General features: G+C 42.6%; 1 protein-coding gene across 3 annotated transcripts in view; it reads left to right on the top strand.

The window, feature by feature from the left end:
• The window catches only part of kcnh5b (potassium voltage-gated channel, subfamily H (eag-related), member 5b), a 115,220-nt gene that overhangs the window by 55,781 nt on the left and 42,123 nt on the right, over positions 1–17,316 (top strand). For all 3 annotated transcript variants that reach the window (XM_047610376.1, XM_047610377.1, XM_047610378.1), the window contains one exon: positions 16,707–16,906. In XM_047610376.1, coding sequence (XP_047466332.1) covers positions 16,707–16,906 — 200 coding nt within the window. The remainder of the gene's footprint in view (positions 1–16,706; positions 16,907–17,316) is intronic.

The following is a 17,316-nucleotide window of genomic DNA, read 5'->3' on the forward strand; positions in this document are numbered from 1 at the left end:
TGCCTTGATTTTCTCTCGTTTGTTGTGCGTTCAGCCGAGCGAGCATCAGCACATCCTCCTCATTATCTTAAACGATTAAAATCACAAAGATTCCCATTTGACGGCAACAATTTGTTAAAGCTGCTCAGAGGACGTCTGTTTAAAGGTTTGATTGCGGAGGGAATGGAAGAGCATTTTTGGCAGTTTCTCCTCTTTCTGAGCTGCCTCTAACATGCACTTAAGGAATAACTGTGATTGTGCTGTGATTGCCGTCTGAAAGGCATTGCATAAGCCAAACTGAAACTCCTCTGTCTGACTCCTGTAATCTTCCACCCCCAGCTGACACCACCACTTAGCGCGTTCTTGTTCTTGACACTAAAGACAGCCAACGGAAAAGGTCGCGGTAAAAACGTGGCTCAGAATCAAGTGGGATTTATCGGAGATACCCAGAGAGTGTAATCGAGCCTCTTCGGCGTTAGCATTAGCTCTCCTAGGTGGTCATCAAAGCTAATTGGCTCAGAGAGATGATTTCCCTTTCTGACAGAGTTAGTGGAGAGAAAACAAATCGTCAGCCACGACGTCGGTGACGCCCCGGACGCGTTATTTTATCAGGACACAGAAAAGAAAAAGGTGTGAAAGTGATTTAATAGGACTCGTGGATCAGAGAGTTGACGGAGGGTTAAGACCACAGAGCGATGAGAAAGAGCTGCTGTAATCCTTGCTCCTGGCTCAGCAGAGAATACAGCACAAAAACTCAGTGTAGCAGTGAGTCTTGGTGGTGTTTTTTAATGAACTCTTCCCCTGCATCGCGGTGGCTTCACTTTCTTACAAACTAAATGGCCTTTGTACAAAATACATGAAATTAATTTTTAATCTGTCAAAGAATATTAAACCACAATTCTCCGACCAAGGACTTCAGTCAGAGACGACATGAATGATGATCATGTCAAGAAAACTGCAGCGAACGTGATCTCATCTGGCTTCTTCTTCTGACACCAGACGAAATTACTCAGCCGGATGAATATTTTCATACAGAGCAAAGGGGAAAGCGGTGCAAAGCCTGATAAGAAAGGAGGGGGAAGTGGTGGTTGTGGGATGGGAAGGGATGGGACTGCCAGGAAAATGAGGCTCACTTGACAGGCTCCAGCTCGAAGGGAATAATGGGAATTACCTGGGATCAAAACGGTTTGGCGTTGCCAGCGAAGCACGCAGCCGGGCGGAAGGATGTGGCTGATTTGGCCCGAGGAGCCCGGCGTGATGCCTGTGAGTCCTAAGTGGAAGAGACTTACCAGACTCTGCAGGAGAGGGAAAAAAATCAAGAGGAGGTGTGAGGGTGTCGGGAGATGAAAGGGATGAAGGGATTGGTGAGGAACAGCGCTGAGGAAAGATGTCCCTTTGGCCAAGTATTTCTCCTCATCCGAAAAATGCTCCTGCAAAGAGCAACAAAGCTCCTCCAATCCCAGGATGAGTTCAGGTTTCACTGAGTGAATCGAAAGTTCTACCTCACGTAAAAAGTTTTATATTTTTGTTTGGGTTCAAGCTTTTGAACTTTGAGAGAGGAAAGAGAGAGGTTGATGAAAATGATGCAGAGAGATGGGAAATAAGATGAGTGGGCGACAATGAAAAGAAAGTGGGTGATAAAGGAGGCAGGAAAAGAGGAGGAACCATCTAGTTTAGTTAGACTGGTTTAAATCCTGTTTGTCCATGTCAACATTTGCTGCGTTTCCATTCCCCCTAGAAACGCTCAAAACCCAAGTATCATAGTAAAAAAAAACTCTCAAACATCTGAAACTAAAACATCTTTACGCTCTCTTGAGCTGGTCTTTCAGACGTATTGATATAAAAGCTTTTCACAAACGTCCATTGGAAGCAAATTCACCGACCTCGTCGGAGATGATGCAGGGGGTCGTGTGACCTGTTAATTTAAGGTCCATCTTCCTCAAAGTGACAAGAATTTAAGAGAATTATTGGAAATCGTGAGATGAGACTTTACGAGAATCACATTTCAATTGGAGTTTAGCGAAATTTCAGAAATATCATTTTTATTTCGCAAAACAATGTAATGGAAACGCAACTGATGGCTCTTCTATTTATACATGAGTAAGTTATGGAATTCCTCAGGGTTTTGTGTTAGGATTGATACTATTCACATTATACATACTTCAGATATTATTAGGAAACATGACATAAACTTCCATTGCTATGCAGATGATACCCAGCTATATTTATCCATGAAACCAGATGAAACTAATCAGCTGTCAATCTTCTTTGTCTTTCTGTCTCATCTCATTCGATCTCCTCGTTCCTCCTCCTTCCCTCCCGCTTAGAAGAGACATTCCTTCATTATATCCACCCGCCTCCTCCTCCTCTTCCTCCTCTGACTCATCAGGGTTTGGGATTAATGTAGAAGATTTAGTGGCAGAATGGTGATTCCACAATCAAATCCAATGAGTTTGTCACTTCCTCTGTGGAGATCGAGCTTCCTGCCTGAAAAAAATAAAAAAATAAATAAAATAATAAAATAAATATATAAAAATAAATCTGTGGAAAATTGAGTGAAAGGCTTCGTTCAGAACTTTACATCAATATCAATATCCACCCTGGGCAAAATGATCACAAGAGACCAGCTGCTTCTTCATTTCATCTCCACCCTGAGGTTAGTTATTTTAGGAAGGAAGGATGGATGGACAGTCTACGTGTAAATCAGCAGCAGCGCCACCATGTGGTCAGTAGAATAATGTATCAGCTGCTGTTTCTGATGGATCTCTACCTACCACTGGACCAGAACCAGGAACACATGGTTGGAGACTTGGAGACATGATCCAGATTTAGGAACCAGATGGAAAAACTCTGACACGTTAGATCAATATTTATTTATTATATTAATGTCAGTTTCAGAGTTTCTATGTGTGAGCTCAGCTTTGCAGCGATTCGTTTCAGTCACCTTGTCCAGTCGTAACTTCAGACTGTACGTTCGTGATGGGGGTGCATTCCTCCCTCCGCCCTCTAGAGGTGACCTTACGTTCGTAGCCTGGTAGTCTGCTTCTCTTTCAGGGCGATGCCACCGTCTCCTCTGCCGCTTCAGAAAGTCACGGCCTCATCTGTAACAGAACTCCGGCCGTGACAGAGGGAGGCACCGTGGTTCCCCGAATAATATTTTTAAAAAGGCGAGGATAATTCTCATGCTTGTCTTGCAAAGTTTTCACCTCGGGGGTCCTCAAGGAAAACACTTCATTAAACAAAGATCTTGTCAATGAGACGCTGCAAGCGGTAGTTATTCCCTCCATAAATCTGCTGGAGAAGGCATCACACCGCCTCCAGGAAAACACAGAGTTTAACAAAGAGCTTATTTGCTAAAAAAAAAAAAAAAAAAAGACTTTCTTCTTATTTCTGTCTTCCAGAGACACATTTACATTTAGTTCTTTTGAGAGAAGGGACTGATTAGAGAAGACAGAGACAGAGATGCCTTTTGTAGCTTTGCAACGTTTTAAAACGGCTGATGGGTGCAAAAAAATAAGGCGAACATCATCAGCTTCAGCATCCTTGAAAGGTGACAACATACAGGGATGAAGAAGAACCAGCTGCAGTTGCACAACTGCTTTGGAGGCAGAAGGGAGACCTGCACAATATTCAGAAGGACGTCATAATGTTATGACTCTGTCTACTCGACATGAAGCGACTTTATCTTGTTATCTTGATAACTGCTCCTGTTGTCGAGTTTGTGGTTTGTGTCCGATTAAAAACTTTTGTGTAAATGTTCTCACCTCTTTTTTGTTTCTCCAAAAACCCATTTCCTGGAGGCATCGGCTGACATGAGCGTTAATGAACCGCCTCATTTCACAGCTCCCTCTCCGTCTCACAGCCTGACACTCTGATCAGTCCTCAGCAGGAAATGAACTTACCCGTCTGACCACGCCGCCGCTCCTCAGGCCGGAGGAGGACGACGGGTATCAGCTGTCTGTCAGGTGGATGTGGACGTCTCCTCGCTGCCTCAGACAGACGGAGGCTCATCAGAAAAGACCACCATCCAGACATTTAACAGCAGAATAAAAGTGAAACTCTCTCAGTCCTGATCTGCTTCACTTAACTTGTTGACATGGCAACGGTACAAGGAGCAAGAGCTCATGCTGCGAGGGTAAATTGCGACTCCTTCTTTTGTTATTACTTCAGTGAATGGACCATGTGCTTCTTCACAGCAGAGGTCTCCGCGAGTTCAGACCTTATGAAACATTTTCAAGTTGCATCCAAACAAGACGGGTTTACAGAGTTGCTGAAAAGTTCAAGGATCTGGATATTAGACCGATTCATTGGAGCAGTATGTGGAGTTTGGTGCCTTGATCGTGGGCACTACCGCTGTGTTTATCAGGTGAAATATCAAGAGCTGGAGTAGGATTGTCAGGGGGAATGGGTGGAAGATGTGATGCATTCCTCCCTGAGCGACACTTTGCACAGCTGGTGCAAAGAGAAGAAAAGAAGAGAAAGCATCACGTGGATGGTTGAAGACAGAATGGGAGGAACACATGGACACAGGCCTCTGTCAGGTCATTTGTAGCTTAAAAAGCTAGATCCAAGTAGCAAGAACTGAACTAGAACTGAAGATGAGTGTAGAAACCTCTTTTAGACACCCCACAAGACCAGCTGTCCTTGATTCAATTTGTTTTTCTGGACCCAGTCAATGGTCATCAACCTTTGAAACCTTCAATCTTTATCCTTAATCTTTATCCTTTACTGTCAGACCTGTTTTCAGTCCACATTGTCAGTGGCTACGTTTCTAGAAATGCACAAAACTTCAATATCGCAATAAAAACTGGTAATGTTATTTCTAAAAACCTCTAAAATATGAATCATCCATTCTTGCAAAAAACAGTCCGTTGAATGATATGCTAACCGCTGTTACAGGCTATAGTGTTTGAGATGTTTTGCCTCCAGCTAAGCCCCGCCCCTCAAAAAACATCACACTGTTTATCGGAGCTGATTTGCAATAACGTGTATTAACATGAATAACAGCTGAGGCCCCCAGAGGATCCGTGGTTACAGAAAATGAATGAATGAATGGAGGTGGTGGATTTATCTGTTACATAACGGTGAATGGAGTTGGGCATGAGTGACGTCCTGTTCACTGTGGGAGTGGAGCTGGTCTAGTCTAGTCCGGTGTAGTGGATGTGACGCATCGTCCCTGATGGAGAGCGGTTTGTCAAATGTGAAATGTCTCCACCTCTCTGCCCATCAGTTGTCATCAGTGTCTGTGGTGAGTTGTTGAAACTGGTCCGTGGAGACCGTGTTGGTGGCAGCTTCATGTTCGTTGTGGCTAAATGTTAAAGCTCATTCTCTCAGTAAAAACATCACCAGCGATAATTTTTTACGACTTTACACAAGAGCTCGGGCCATAAATAATAAATATCACTTTCATCTGCTCCACGTGTGCTGAGCTAATCGCCCATAGGTTTGGTTTTATAGTGATTCACGCCTCATTTCCATATAGTTTTATTTCTGCTCTTGTAATTTATGCCTGAGCCAAAAGCATTGAGGGGAGAGGAGAGACTGGGAATAACTGAATCAAGCATCAAGTACAAGTACAGTGGGAAAAAAGTCTCCGAGCAGATCGGCCGTCTCACCTGCTGATTCCAGTCACCACCGTTAAAACGCTGCTCGGTTCAGCACAGAGTGAGAATAATGTGCTCAAGTGTCGGCGCCCCGACACCGTCTGCTAACTACAGTCAGCGTGACCTCGGATCCTTCCCAAACTGTCTGAGCCAAAGTCAGATAAAAGCAGGAGCTGGAAGGTCGATCAATGTTTGCTGCAGGTGTCATCTGATGCCTCCGTACAGACGATGAAGGTCTAATCTAAGAGTCACGGGTCTTTACAGCAGCACTTTGCGAATTTGGAGCCAAAGTCTGACCAGTACAGTCCGAGGGCGGAGCCACGATATTGATGCCCCGCCCCCACACTTCCTCCAGATTCACTCTTTTGTTTAATTAATACTATGTTCTGCTCGTCCTTCACCAGATACAAAGAAATGTAGGATTATACACTGAATTTATTTATTTATTTATTCTTAAGACTCTCACGGCCCCACGAGATGTTTTAGCGAGTGGTTGGCACGGTAACCGGAGGTCGCTATTACGTCACATCCTGTTAGCGTCAAATAACTGACCCAAAGACGTGTATTATAGTGTTTTTGTTTGGCATCAGCATTGGTGCCATTATGGTACCTAGAACCAGAACCATCCCTACTCTATCGGTCCTTGTTTCAGCCTTGTTTTTTACCTACATCATGACCTGATTGACTGTGGACAAAGATGAATAAACCCTCTCTGATGTCACACACATGCTTCCTGAAGTCCTCTCCTCCTCTCCACCTTCCCAGTGCCTGACTCCACCTGACTCCCGGCTAATTCAGCTTTGGTCAAAGAGGTGGAGCGCGCGGCGCTACAGTTGTCACGAGTGGTTTAATTAGCTTCAGAGACCGAAACCTCATTATGTGAAATAACTACTACGATGAGACAGTGCAGGTCAATGGGCCATGAGACGAGAACACATAATGGATGACATGGGACTAATTATCTCCACATCATAAATAGGCTTCCATGCCAATTAGCTCGTCTGTTTATGTGATGAAATGAGCTGCAAACACAAAAACTTAAAGCTGTTTTTCTGAATAAATCATCTCAAAGCATCAAGGACGAACCAATAAAACCTAAATCGGCTGCATGGCTCGACACCTCCAGAGGAAACTGAGATAATATTTGTTTTGTTAAACCGGGGGAAGTGACCCTTTCCACCTTGTTTCATTTGTTCTCATCAGAATAGTGACTCTCTGACCCTCCACATTCTGCTTTCATGCCTGTATTTACTCCTGTTCAGCTGAGCCCGACTCGTCCCTGAGCATAAACTCGGTTGTTTACAGGCGTCCGTGGTTGGATGTGAGTGGTCCTCCATGACTTCATTAACCTCGTGGTGTTCCACAGGGAGCCCCTCACGGCCCCTCACGGCCTCGTTACCTTCAGCCGTGAAACCTGAGTCGACTTATTTATTTGTGCCTCGTATTCATTTGGTCCCATTAGCGACATTTCAACACTCCGTCTTCCCAAACCGTGAACACGAGATAAGAGCCGATTAGCGTCGATAGCTCGTGTTCAGCCTCCACTCAGCACAACAACTGATAATCTCTCATTTATTTCACATGTTCAGGAGTGTTAGCTTGCACCACTTTAGCATTTAGAAAGTCCAGTTGGTCTGATCCGTATTTTCTCTTCATCTAGTCTAAGACGGGTTTTCGTGTCCTCTCTGTATTCTCTCTGGAGCTAGAGGTCCCCAGACGAACCGGCTTTATTGGCGACATTTGACCAAACAAATGACCCCGATGCAGCTGGAATGGTGCTAACGCCCCTGGGGAGCTTTGATGCTAGTGTGTAGATATGTCTCTGCTTTCTGTGGCATTGATTTTTATTTCTCTGTTGAGGTTTTTATGGATGAGTAAACCGTCTGTATTTCTACTGCCTTGTTTCCTGCAGCGCAACATGAGTCCAGTCACTGGAGGTGTAACACACACACATGCAGATGTGGCTGGATGATACATGGGGTCAATTGCCTTGACCATCGTTAAAAGGAATGTGTGGAGAGTTTAATCTATAGGATTAAATCTTTAGTTTTGTCAACACTTGATTTACAGGTTTTAACTTGCGGCCTTGGAGCTGGACTTCTGTTTTATGGAGGAAGGGGGAGAATTTTCTTTGTTTGTCCGACCACTAGGAGATGAGACACATCTTTACTTCCTTAGAGCTGACACACAACCACAAATCTAATGAAAAAGCTCTAATAGTAAAACCTGTACTAGCAACTTGGAAATCAGACCATCTTCCCTCCCAGCAAATGTTTAGTTCCAAAAACCTTTACTGGAGTTTCTGTATGATGATTCTCCTCCTGCAAAGATCTGCAGGACTAATCAGATCTTTTGGGCTGAGTTTTATGTGGTGATGCTGCTGAGGTGGCACTGGTGCATCCAAATCACATGACCAATTTAAGACGACGTAGCAGCAAGACGCAGCGTCAACGTTTGTAGAAAGTGCTAACTTCAACCTGTAGACCAGTATTTAAATTGTGTTGATTGACCAAATAAAACTGGATTTATTATAAATAATTTACGCCACCTTCTTCCTCATTATTTCCGTCATGTTGATCTGCATCTGGTGCGCGGGAGAAAGATAAAAAACAAATCGCTAACGAGCTTCAAATGCTCGAAAGCAAAAGAAACAAAACATGATACTTCCTTACATATTGGTGGAAAAGGTGTAAATTGTTGCTAAGGAAGAGGGAACAGTTGTGGGACACATTCAGTCTGTGGCGTGACTGCAGGATTTTATTTGTCATTCATGTCATTATACCGACGCATGAGATGGAACAAAACTAAGCATTCAGGTCCTGGATTGTTACCCATAGTAACCATAATATCGACACTTATAAACAGTATATAGATACTAGCAAACACTAAACTAGATAAATAAAATAAGATAAATAAGGTAGAAATATAAATAAAAAGAACGAGCAGCGTGAATAACAGGCGGCAGCAGCAAGACTGATTCAAGTTTGTGCAGGGAATAAATGTGCAAAACAATTGAGCAATTGTGCAAATCACACAGCTCCACCAGAGTTTAACAGTCTGGGAAGAAGCTGTTCCTCAGTCTGGTCCTGCTCTTCATCCTCTGCAGCCTCGTGCCTGAGGGAGGGGGGGGGGTTCAGCGCCCTGTTTACAGCCTTATTCTCTGCAGCTCAGCAGCTCTTCACCACAGCCAGAGACACACAAGACGTTTGACTTATTGTTACACCTGATAGTTTTGAACTGAAATAGTTGGACAAAAATGTGTGATGCATTTCCTGCATTTTAATGGAAATAGTTAAAACTAAATTAATAGATAAGAGGGTTAACAGACATTAAAACATTTATCAAGGATGCCTTAATGTCTGATTATATTGTATCTTTTCTCTGTATCAGAGACCAGACTCACACAGAGAATTTATTCGAGCTCCTCCAGGATATTTCTGTCTCATTCGAAATAATGAAACGAGGTCTTGGCCCTGAAATTGTTCGACACTGGAAACAGACCCAACGGTTGAAGAGTCACGGCTGAATTTTCTGTTTCATTTGTCGTCGTGATGCATTTAAGGACAAAACAAAAAGCAACACAACCACAAGCCTTAGAGTCACTTCATTTACCAGTAAACTCAGCTTGACTTCGCCGCCTACGTGAACCAGTTTCTGGTCCAGTTTAGCTCCACGTGACCAGGTCACTGGTGATAAACCTGTAATTACAGAGTACAGCCTTTAGCTTTGTGTTTTTCCTCCGAGGACACGTTGTATTAACATAACTACGCCACAGTTTGCACTAATTCCAGTGGCTTTTAAAAGTCTTTTTACAGTCATTACGGTAATTTCAGTTGCACCTCTCTTAAACTCCTATAACATGCGATAAATTGTAAATATCTCCCAGATACTCAGAGTTTCAGTTATTCTGGACATTTAGTCCCAGGACATTTTCTGACTTTTTCTGGTTTAAATAAGCAAAATGTGAGGCTTAGATGTTAAAGGGTTAATGTCTCTTCAGTGTTTAGACATTTATCAAGTATCAGCTGCTCTGCCTCTGAAAGCCGCTTCCATTCTCTGCACTAAATCAAGCATTAGGTGGAGATTTAACCTGAAAACAGTGAGTCCTGCAGCCGTGGCTGTGGCGTGACGAAGGGCAGCGCTGCACATTTTTCTGTCAATATTTATTTGGATACAATCAGCCAGAATGTTTTACTCACCCACAGAAAGCGAGATGCACAATTACGGCTTGTCCAAACAGATTTACATGCTCTAGCTTTTTACTTTTTATTTTTTTGAAGCCGGCTGCTGCGCTCAGCGCTTGGCTGCCCTGTCACTGTGTGATGTGTTGGGATGCAGCCTGGACGCCGGCTTGGCTCAGCGAGCAGCGAATGGACCGGGCTCATTGGCTCCTGATGGAGGAGGCTCCTCCACTTTGTTTGTTTCCAGCCTCTGCTGCTATTTTGGGTTTGTCAGCGTCACAGAGGTGTGTTCAGGTTTTTACCAGAAAGGCAGCGCCTTCTTCTGAGAACGGAGCTGAAACCGAATCTGAAGTGAGGCTCTAGTGGTTTTACATGTCAGCAGTTTAAAGAGCTTTTAGTTTGCGTTGGTGGTTGGTGAACTGTTGACCTGCAGCTCTGAAGGTCCAGATCCAAAACAACAAGCTGAAACAACCCGAGCATCATTTCAGACATGTATCGACCTTAATGATTCCCAGAGGATGAACCCTTTAACACAACTCTGAGGCAAATATCTAAACTACTGTTGGAGGGATGATCATGACTGAACTGTACATCCAGACTAACACACTGAAACAAAAGAGTTTCTTGCAGACGTTTTATCCATTGTTCAGTTCTAAAATTTTGTGGAGGAGGGGAGGTGCCGCGTACTGCCTACTGCTGTTGGCTAGGCTAGGCTAGGCTAGGCTAGGCTAAGCTAGTTAGCTAGTGTCTTTTAGTGTTTTACTTCCGTTCTTAGGCAGAGGGGGAAGTGTTGGTTGAAGTGTAGTTGCATGTCCCATCACTTCGTAGCTGTTGGCTAGGCTAGGCTAGGCTAGTTAGCCGGTGTCTTCTTGATGGTAGCTTGTTGGTAGCTGACTGCTAACCTGCTGGTTGGCTTTTCAGGTGGACTTGGCTTCTAAATGTGTTTTGGCTCAGATCATGGTACAAGGGATTGTCATATATTATCCTGTGTATTTATGAATGGTGCGTTTAAATACCCCTGGGTCGTTTTAAACTTTGAGAAAGTTCATGCTTGATTTTTGAGTCAAACATCTCAACTATTTGAAATGAAATTCACAGCTGTATGTTCCACTATGTATCTGTAGAAGCTATTGGACCCAGCTGTTTGAAAACTGTTAGATTCATGTGTTTGTGTTCCATTAAAAATAGAGCTGAAACAAAGGCAGCTGGACGGGTTTGGTTTCATCAAGAAGTTTCATCCTAACAGCTTCTTCAGCTGTGAGACGCTGGTCCTACTATATGATGGCTGAATGTTTTTTGTTGCCTTCAGTGTTTGAAGTATCTCTGACATTTATTACGTCTCTATTGAAAACATTCACACCAGCATCAATCTCCTCGACACAACGGCCGAGCAGCTCATTTCCTTCAGGCTTCACGTGTATCGATTCACTTTGTTGTGTTTGTTGACTCTTAAAGCACATCACTGCCTCCGAGTGTGTGTGTCTGTGTGTGCGTGTGTGTGTGCAGGATGTGTTGTGATGGATATTTTCTGGTGTCCGGCTGCAGGCGGCGACTCGGCTGCACTGACAGATTTCTGTCCCTCACACTCATTCACTCTGACAGATCATCCTAAACCGCTCCAACACATCACTCAGACTCTGGAAATGGAAAACACATACGACATGAAGAGTTTTTTATTATCATTTTTTTTAAGGTTTTGTCCCATAAAGTCAGTCTGGTACATCAGGGGCAGTGTTTGACTCCTCCTGATTTCTGACTTTTTGTTCTGTTGTTTTGTTGCTTTGGGGGGGGGGGGGGGGGGGGGGGGGGGGGGTTTCCGTGTTGTGATGTTGAGCATCACAACACGGAAACTCAAAACAACCTTTAAAATGTTTAAAATGACCATGAAGGTGACACGAAAACAAACCTAAAGGTGGATTAAAAGAAATCGGAGACTCAAAACAACCTTAAAATTTCCAAAGTTACCACAAAACAATCATAAACACACTCAAAATGACCACACAAAGATGCAAAACCTGCTTAAAACAACAACAAAGACGAAACAAAAGGAAACTGAGAAACACAAAAGACCTAGAACTGCTCAAAATGACCCCAAAGCAACACACAAACAAACAACCTTAAAAGTTTAAAAAGTGACCACAAAACAAACACAGACGTTCAAAATGACCAGACAAAGACACAAAACAACCTGTAAAATGCTCAAAACAACCACAAAGACAAAAAAAAAATGAAACTGAGACACAAAATTACCTTAAAGACGTTCAAAATTACCTCAAAACAACATTTAAGTGATGCACAACCATTTAAACTGATGGTTTAAATGTTATTAGCTCCCGTCAGTGGTCATAATGTTGTGGCTGTATAGACTCTAATCATCTATTTGACTTCATGGTTCGTTCACTGACCGTGATGGAGCTCAGATCAGAGTGATGCTTCTTCAGCCTCCACAAAGAGACGATGGATTTTCATTATGTGTTTTTGAGCTTTGAGACGTTTGTCGTTAATAGGATTTAAACTTAGAAAGAAACTCGCTTCCAGACTGAGGAGGATTTAAATAAATGGATCCACAGGGGACGGACCAGATTTAAACTAGTACATGACAGCTTCAACCTGATGGACCAGAGCAGAGTTTTATTAACGGTTGATGATCAGGTTCACGTCAGGACACTGGTTCAAGCAGATCTCTACAAATATCGATACACACTGCAGCATCACTGTGCGTTCCACCGCAGGCACAACCGCTGAGTCGTAGTAACACAACTCTGAATTCATTCATGTCAAAGATCATCATGAAATATTTGTGGAAAAATCTTTTCATTCATTTCAAAGGTGTGGCTGCGTTAGACGACACAAACAAACACAATTTATTTTATTATTGACAAGAAAAACTAACAAAACTAAATGCAGCATCAGATTAATATTTGTTAGCAGCAGTAGCTCTAACCCCGACTCCATGTTCCCACCAGCCGTTCACACTGTTCACAGCTAATCTGCTCCCGTTCTTCTTCAGTTACTACTTTTTATTCTTCTACATTCTTTGGTTTGTGCTTTTGATGATCCACCACAGATTTTCAGTGGGACTGAGGGGTCACTCTAAGACCTGGATCCTGTGCTCCTGCAGCCAGGTTCTACTGGTCCTGGATGTGAGTCAAGGTTCTTTATCAGGTAGAAACATCCGGTTTGGACCTCGATGGAACAGAGCACATGGAGGAGGGAGCATGAATGGCTCAATATTTGTTGAATAAAGCTGGAAACTGGACTCATCTGACCACAGAATCTTCCTCCAGGTCCTGACTGTCCAGTTCTTGTTCTTGGGGCTAATCTCTGCCTCTCATTGATCAGGGGCTAATTCACAGGATTGTAGGACCTTAAGCCGTGATCTAAACGTCCACCACGTACAGTGAGGCTGGAACACTGGACACCAGTTCGGTTGAACCACTGCTGCTGGTCTCCTGTGATGTCATTGGCTGGTTTTCCCTGCACATGTGGCTCAGGATGAGGTCATTGGTTGCTGTAGAAACGCTTGGACGCCCAGATGTTGGTTTGTGGATCCAACTGATGAAGGACTGATTCTGCTCTTCCTGGTGATCTGGAGGCAGCTGGACCTTCATGTATCTTCAAGCGTGTTTCCTGCGTTAGGTTCCTTGTTCCTGAATTTCTGAAGAACTGTTAAATGTGTTGGTTTTATATAGACATGAAGCACACCAACGAAAAAATGTGTCTTAATAAAAAGCCATGGCCTGGAACCAAAATGACCCCATACTCAAAATTCCTTCTGTATTTTTATGGAAACAATCAATTTTATTTTTTTAATGGCGGTTTTAGGATTTGTTTAATATTTTGTCTGTGACTGAACTAAAATAAATTGCACTTCAAAACCTACAAGTTATTCTTTTTTTTTTTCTTTTCTTTTTTTTTTCTACAAGTTATTCTTAATGCAATATTTCAGTTGTATATCGAGTCAACTTTACTGTCAATTCTGTCACGTACAACACAAAACAGGACTGAAATGATCTCCTCAAAGGCCGACGGTGCCACAACTAAACAGAGAAAATGAAACATAAAATAAAATGTGCACGTTGTGAATATCTAAAATATAAAAATATATCCTGTATGTACAAAGTAGAGGAAAAATAGAAACATGACAATAAACAACATAACGTGGCTGATGCAACCCTGCATATATGTGTTGGATTCATGGACAATGTGCACATATATTAATCAGCGTCAAAGACACGAATAGACTGAATAGACGTGTGCACCAGATTTAGCATAAAAGCTAATTTCCATCTGTCAAAAACATCCAACACAGATACACACAAAGATGCCTACGACACCAGGCTACAAACATTTCACAAAACACACAAACACAGTCTCTAATGTGTCCTACTGTAAAGTGCTGTTGGCCTGCTGTTTGCATTCATTAATGCCTGTAGATAGAGGTCGTATAAAATAAGTAAAATTACATTTTAAAGTACAAATAAAATTATATCAAATTATAAAAATAAAACATCACAAATCACAGGCCTGGCTCATTCTACATTCATACCCAGAGACAGCGTCAGCCGTAATGAACCAAACCTCTGTGACTGTACTAGAGATGTAAAGGAGGTTAATTTGGTGAAACTGAAAACTTAAAAGCTATTAACTTTGTGTGTGTCTCCTCCTGTTTACTCGACTGCTTCTGAATCTTTGTGATTCTGTCTGAAGTTTCCTCACATTAAAGCGCTGATGGACAGATCTTATTTACAGCTACTTGACTTTCCGTGCAACATGGCCGACCTTTATCTATTTCTGCAGCTTCCCTTCACGTCCATCCTTTTTTTTTTGTTGTTTGTTTGTTTCGTTTTCGTCACCAGAGTTCAAACCTGTCGGTTCTTTCTGGATGAAAAGAACCGAGCCGAGGGGATGATTTGAATCCGCTGCCTGGGTTCCTCCTAACGCTGGGAGGTTGTTTCAGTTCAGCGGAGAAACTTCCAGGAGGGTTAAACCTCCTCCTTCCTGTGCTCTCAGGTGACGCCGGCCACCTCCTGAGCCACCGCGTCGCCCAATTAGGAGCCGTGTGTTTGGTGAAGGTTAGCGTCGTGTCTCTGAGGCTTCAGTTCCAGCTCGGTTCTGTTGTCACAAACCCTCCTCACCAGATGACAGGGTGCTGGAGGGGTCCCGCAGGGTCCTGGAGGGAACCAAACTGGAACCGTGTTTGTCTCACTGCTGCTGTAGAAGTGACGTTACTAGTTGATCATTAATTCAAAGAATGGTTTTTGCATTTTGTTCTTCTTACTTTCTCTTATTTTCTACCACAAAGTTACTGTTTCTGTTCAGGTTATTATTCTTAGACGTAAGAGGAGACACTGACCAATTCAATAACAAACTCTGTCTTTGTAAGAGACGAATGTTTTTCTAATATACACTACAGGCCAAAAGTAGAGAACATGTATTTGGAGTATTTGAAGTATTTGGGATCAGTAGGACCTAAGAACTATAAAAACTAAGCATCATCTTTCAACAGGAAGTAGTAGTTTATGAAAAAAGCAATGTCCTCATATGTGGACACTGGGATTATTTCATTATTTATATTATAATAAAGTCACCCAGTGTGTGACAGATATAAAACTGTTCATTTTAATACCTGAACATGACTGAGCAAAGACAGAATTGCGAATAATGAAGTCCCGGCGTCCTCAAACGAGTACTTGCTAATTAGCAATGTTGTAGCTCGTTGCTATTGATAAAATTTGTTACATTTGTGGATCATATCAAACTAGAAACGTTAATAACCGTAAATAAATGCATTTTAACTGTAGAATTTGATGAGTTGAGTTTTGTTCCTCGTCCACTGTAGAATGAATCATGTTTTTACCGACTAGTATATTGACCCTTTGCCACCACTAGATGATAGACTAACGTGTCCACTAATGAGGACAATGGGTTTAAATCAAGGAGAATAAAATGCAGTAAAACCTAAAGCTTAACGTCCCCATATGAGGACGCAGGGTCTCAATGTCTCAAAGTTTTAGTGTTTATGTTGCTCCATTGTGTAAAAACTCAGTATGGTTCCGTGCAGCTTTTATGATACATTATTTATATTTGTATTTGAGACAAAGCTGTGTATTTCATGTTTGAGGTTATTTTAACATTGTGCTCACTACAATTTTGCACATTTTTGTTTTTTCTTTGTCCAGTTTGTTGTGTAGTTTCTTTTCTGGCTCCATGATCTGCTGCACATCTCCCTCTGTGACCGTCGAGCTTCCTTTATCTGGTTTTCGCTTCTCTTCCAAACTCTTTGTGTCAGAGCATAAACACTTCCCTTTCGCTGGTGTTCCATCATTTCTTCTTTTTTTTCCTCCCTTTCTCATATAAACGCACTTTAAGATATTGTCTGTCCAACACTTACGTCTCACGTTCCATCATCAGATCCCTCCACCTCCTTGCAGCCCTCCGTTTTTTTTCTTCATAAGTCTTTAAGTTTATTATTTCTCCTTCTCTTTCTCTTTTCATTTTTATTGGCTCGGAGGAGGGAAGAAATAGGGAGAACTATTTCGGGGGAAGTCTCTATGGAAACAGTAAAGCAGTGGTCTGATACAGAGGAGGCTGGAAGCAGCAGTGACGCATGGCGGCTATAAACTGGAAAAGTAGGAAAGTAGTAGGAGTCGTCGTATTGTACATGTCACAGAGTTCTTTATACTCTTCTGTAACTTTGCATATGAGGTTCTAATGAGGTCAAACCCTGGTTTTATTCCAATGTAGCTAAGAGCAAAACAAATAAAACATGTGAGATGAGAGAGAAGGAATGGTGGCAAACTAGAAACTCTTGAACTGTTTGACATGTGTGTTGTTGAAGAGTTGCTTCCCTTACGACGTGTAACAGTATTTAAATAAATAAATTTTAATGAATCATGCTGTAAAGATGTCTCATCCTTCCTCTTCATGTCTTCCCGTGCAGCTCTTCTTTACGCCACCATCTTCGGAAACGTCACCACCATCTTCCAGCAGATGTACGCCAACACCAACCGCTACCACGAGATGCTCAACAACGTCCGGGACTTCCTGAAGCTCTACCAGGTTCCCAAGGGCCTGAGCGAGCGGGTGATGGACTACATCGTCTCCACCTGGTCCATGTCCAAAGGCATCGACACGGAAAAGGTGACAAACAATTGGGCCGAGTTCTTGTTCATCCTGCAAATAATCCGAATGTGATTTTCTTCTGAAGTAATGATGCAAAAGGAACAGTTGTCGATGCGGCACAACTGTACAAAAACATTACGTTTGTTGTGATCGTTAAAGAGTAGAAGGAGAAAGGAAATCATAAACAAGGCATCAGAAGGAATGAGGGGAAACACAGAATGCCTTCCAGCCAGTCACCAGTCTCTTACTGTTACGACCTAATTTAACTCACAAACACACACTGAATGTTGAACTTTTCACCCGCTACAACTCAAGACATTCAACTGCTCAGATTGTCGTCATTTGCACATTCGATGCAAATTTAAAACGGTGTGATAGTCACAGATTTACTGCAGCGTTTGAGAAGGAACAAAGACTGCAGAGATGTC

The sequence above is a fragment of the Mugil cephalus genome, chromosome 17 (assembly GCF_022458985.1).
Source record: "Mugil cephalus isolate CIBA_MC_2020 chromosome 17, CIBA_Mcephalus_1.1, whole genome shotgun sequence".
NCBI lineage: Eukaryota > Metazoa > Chordata > Actinopteri > Mugiliformes > Mugilidae > Mugil > Mugil cephalus.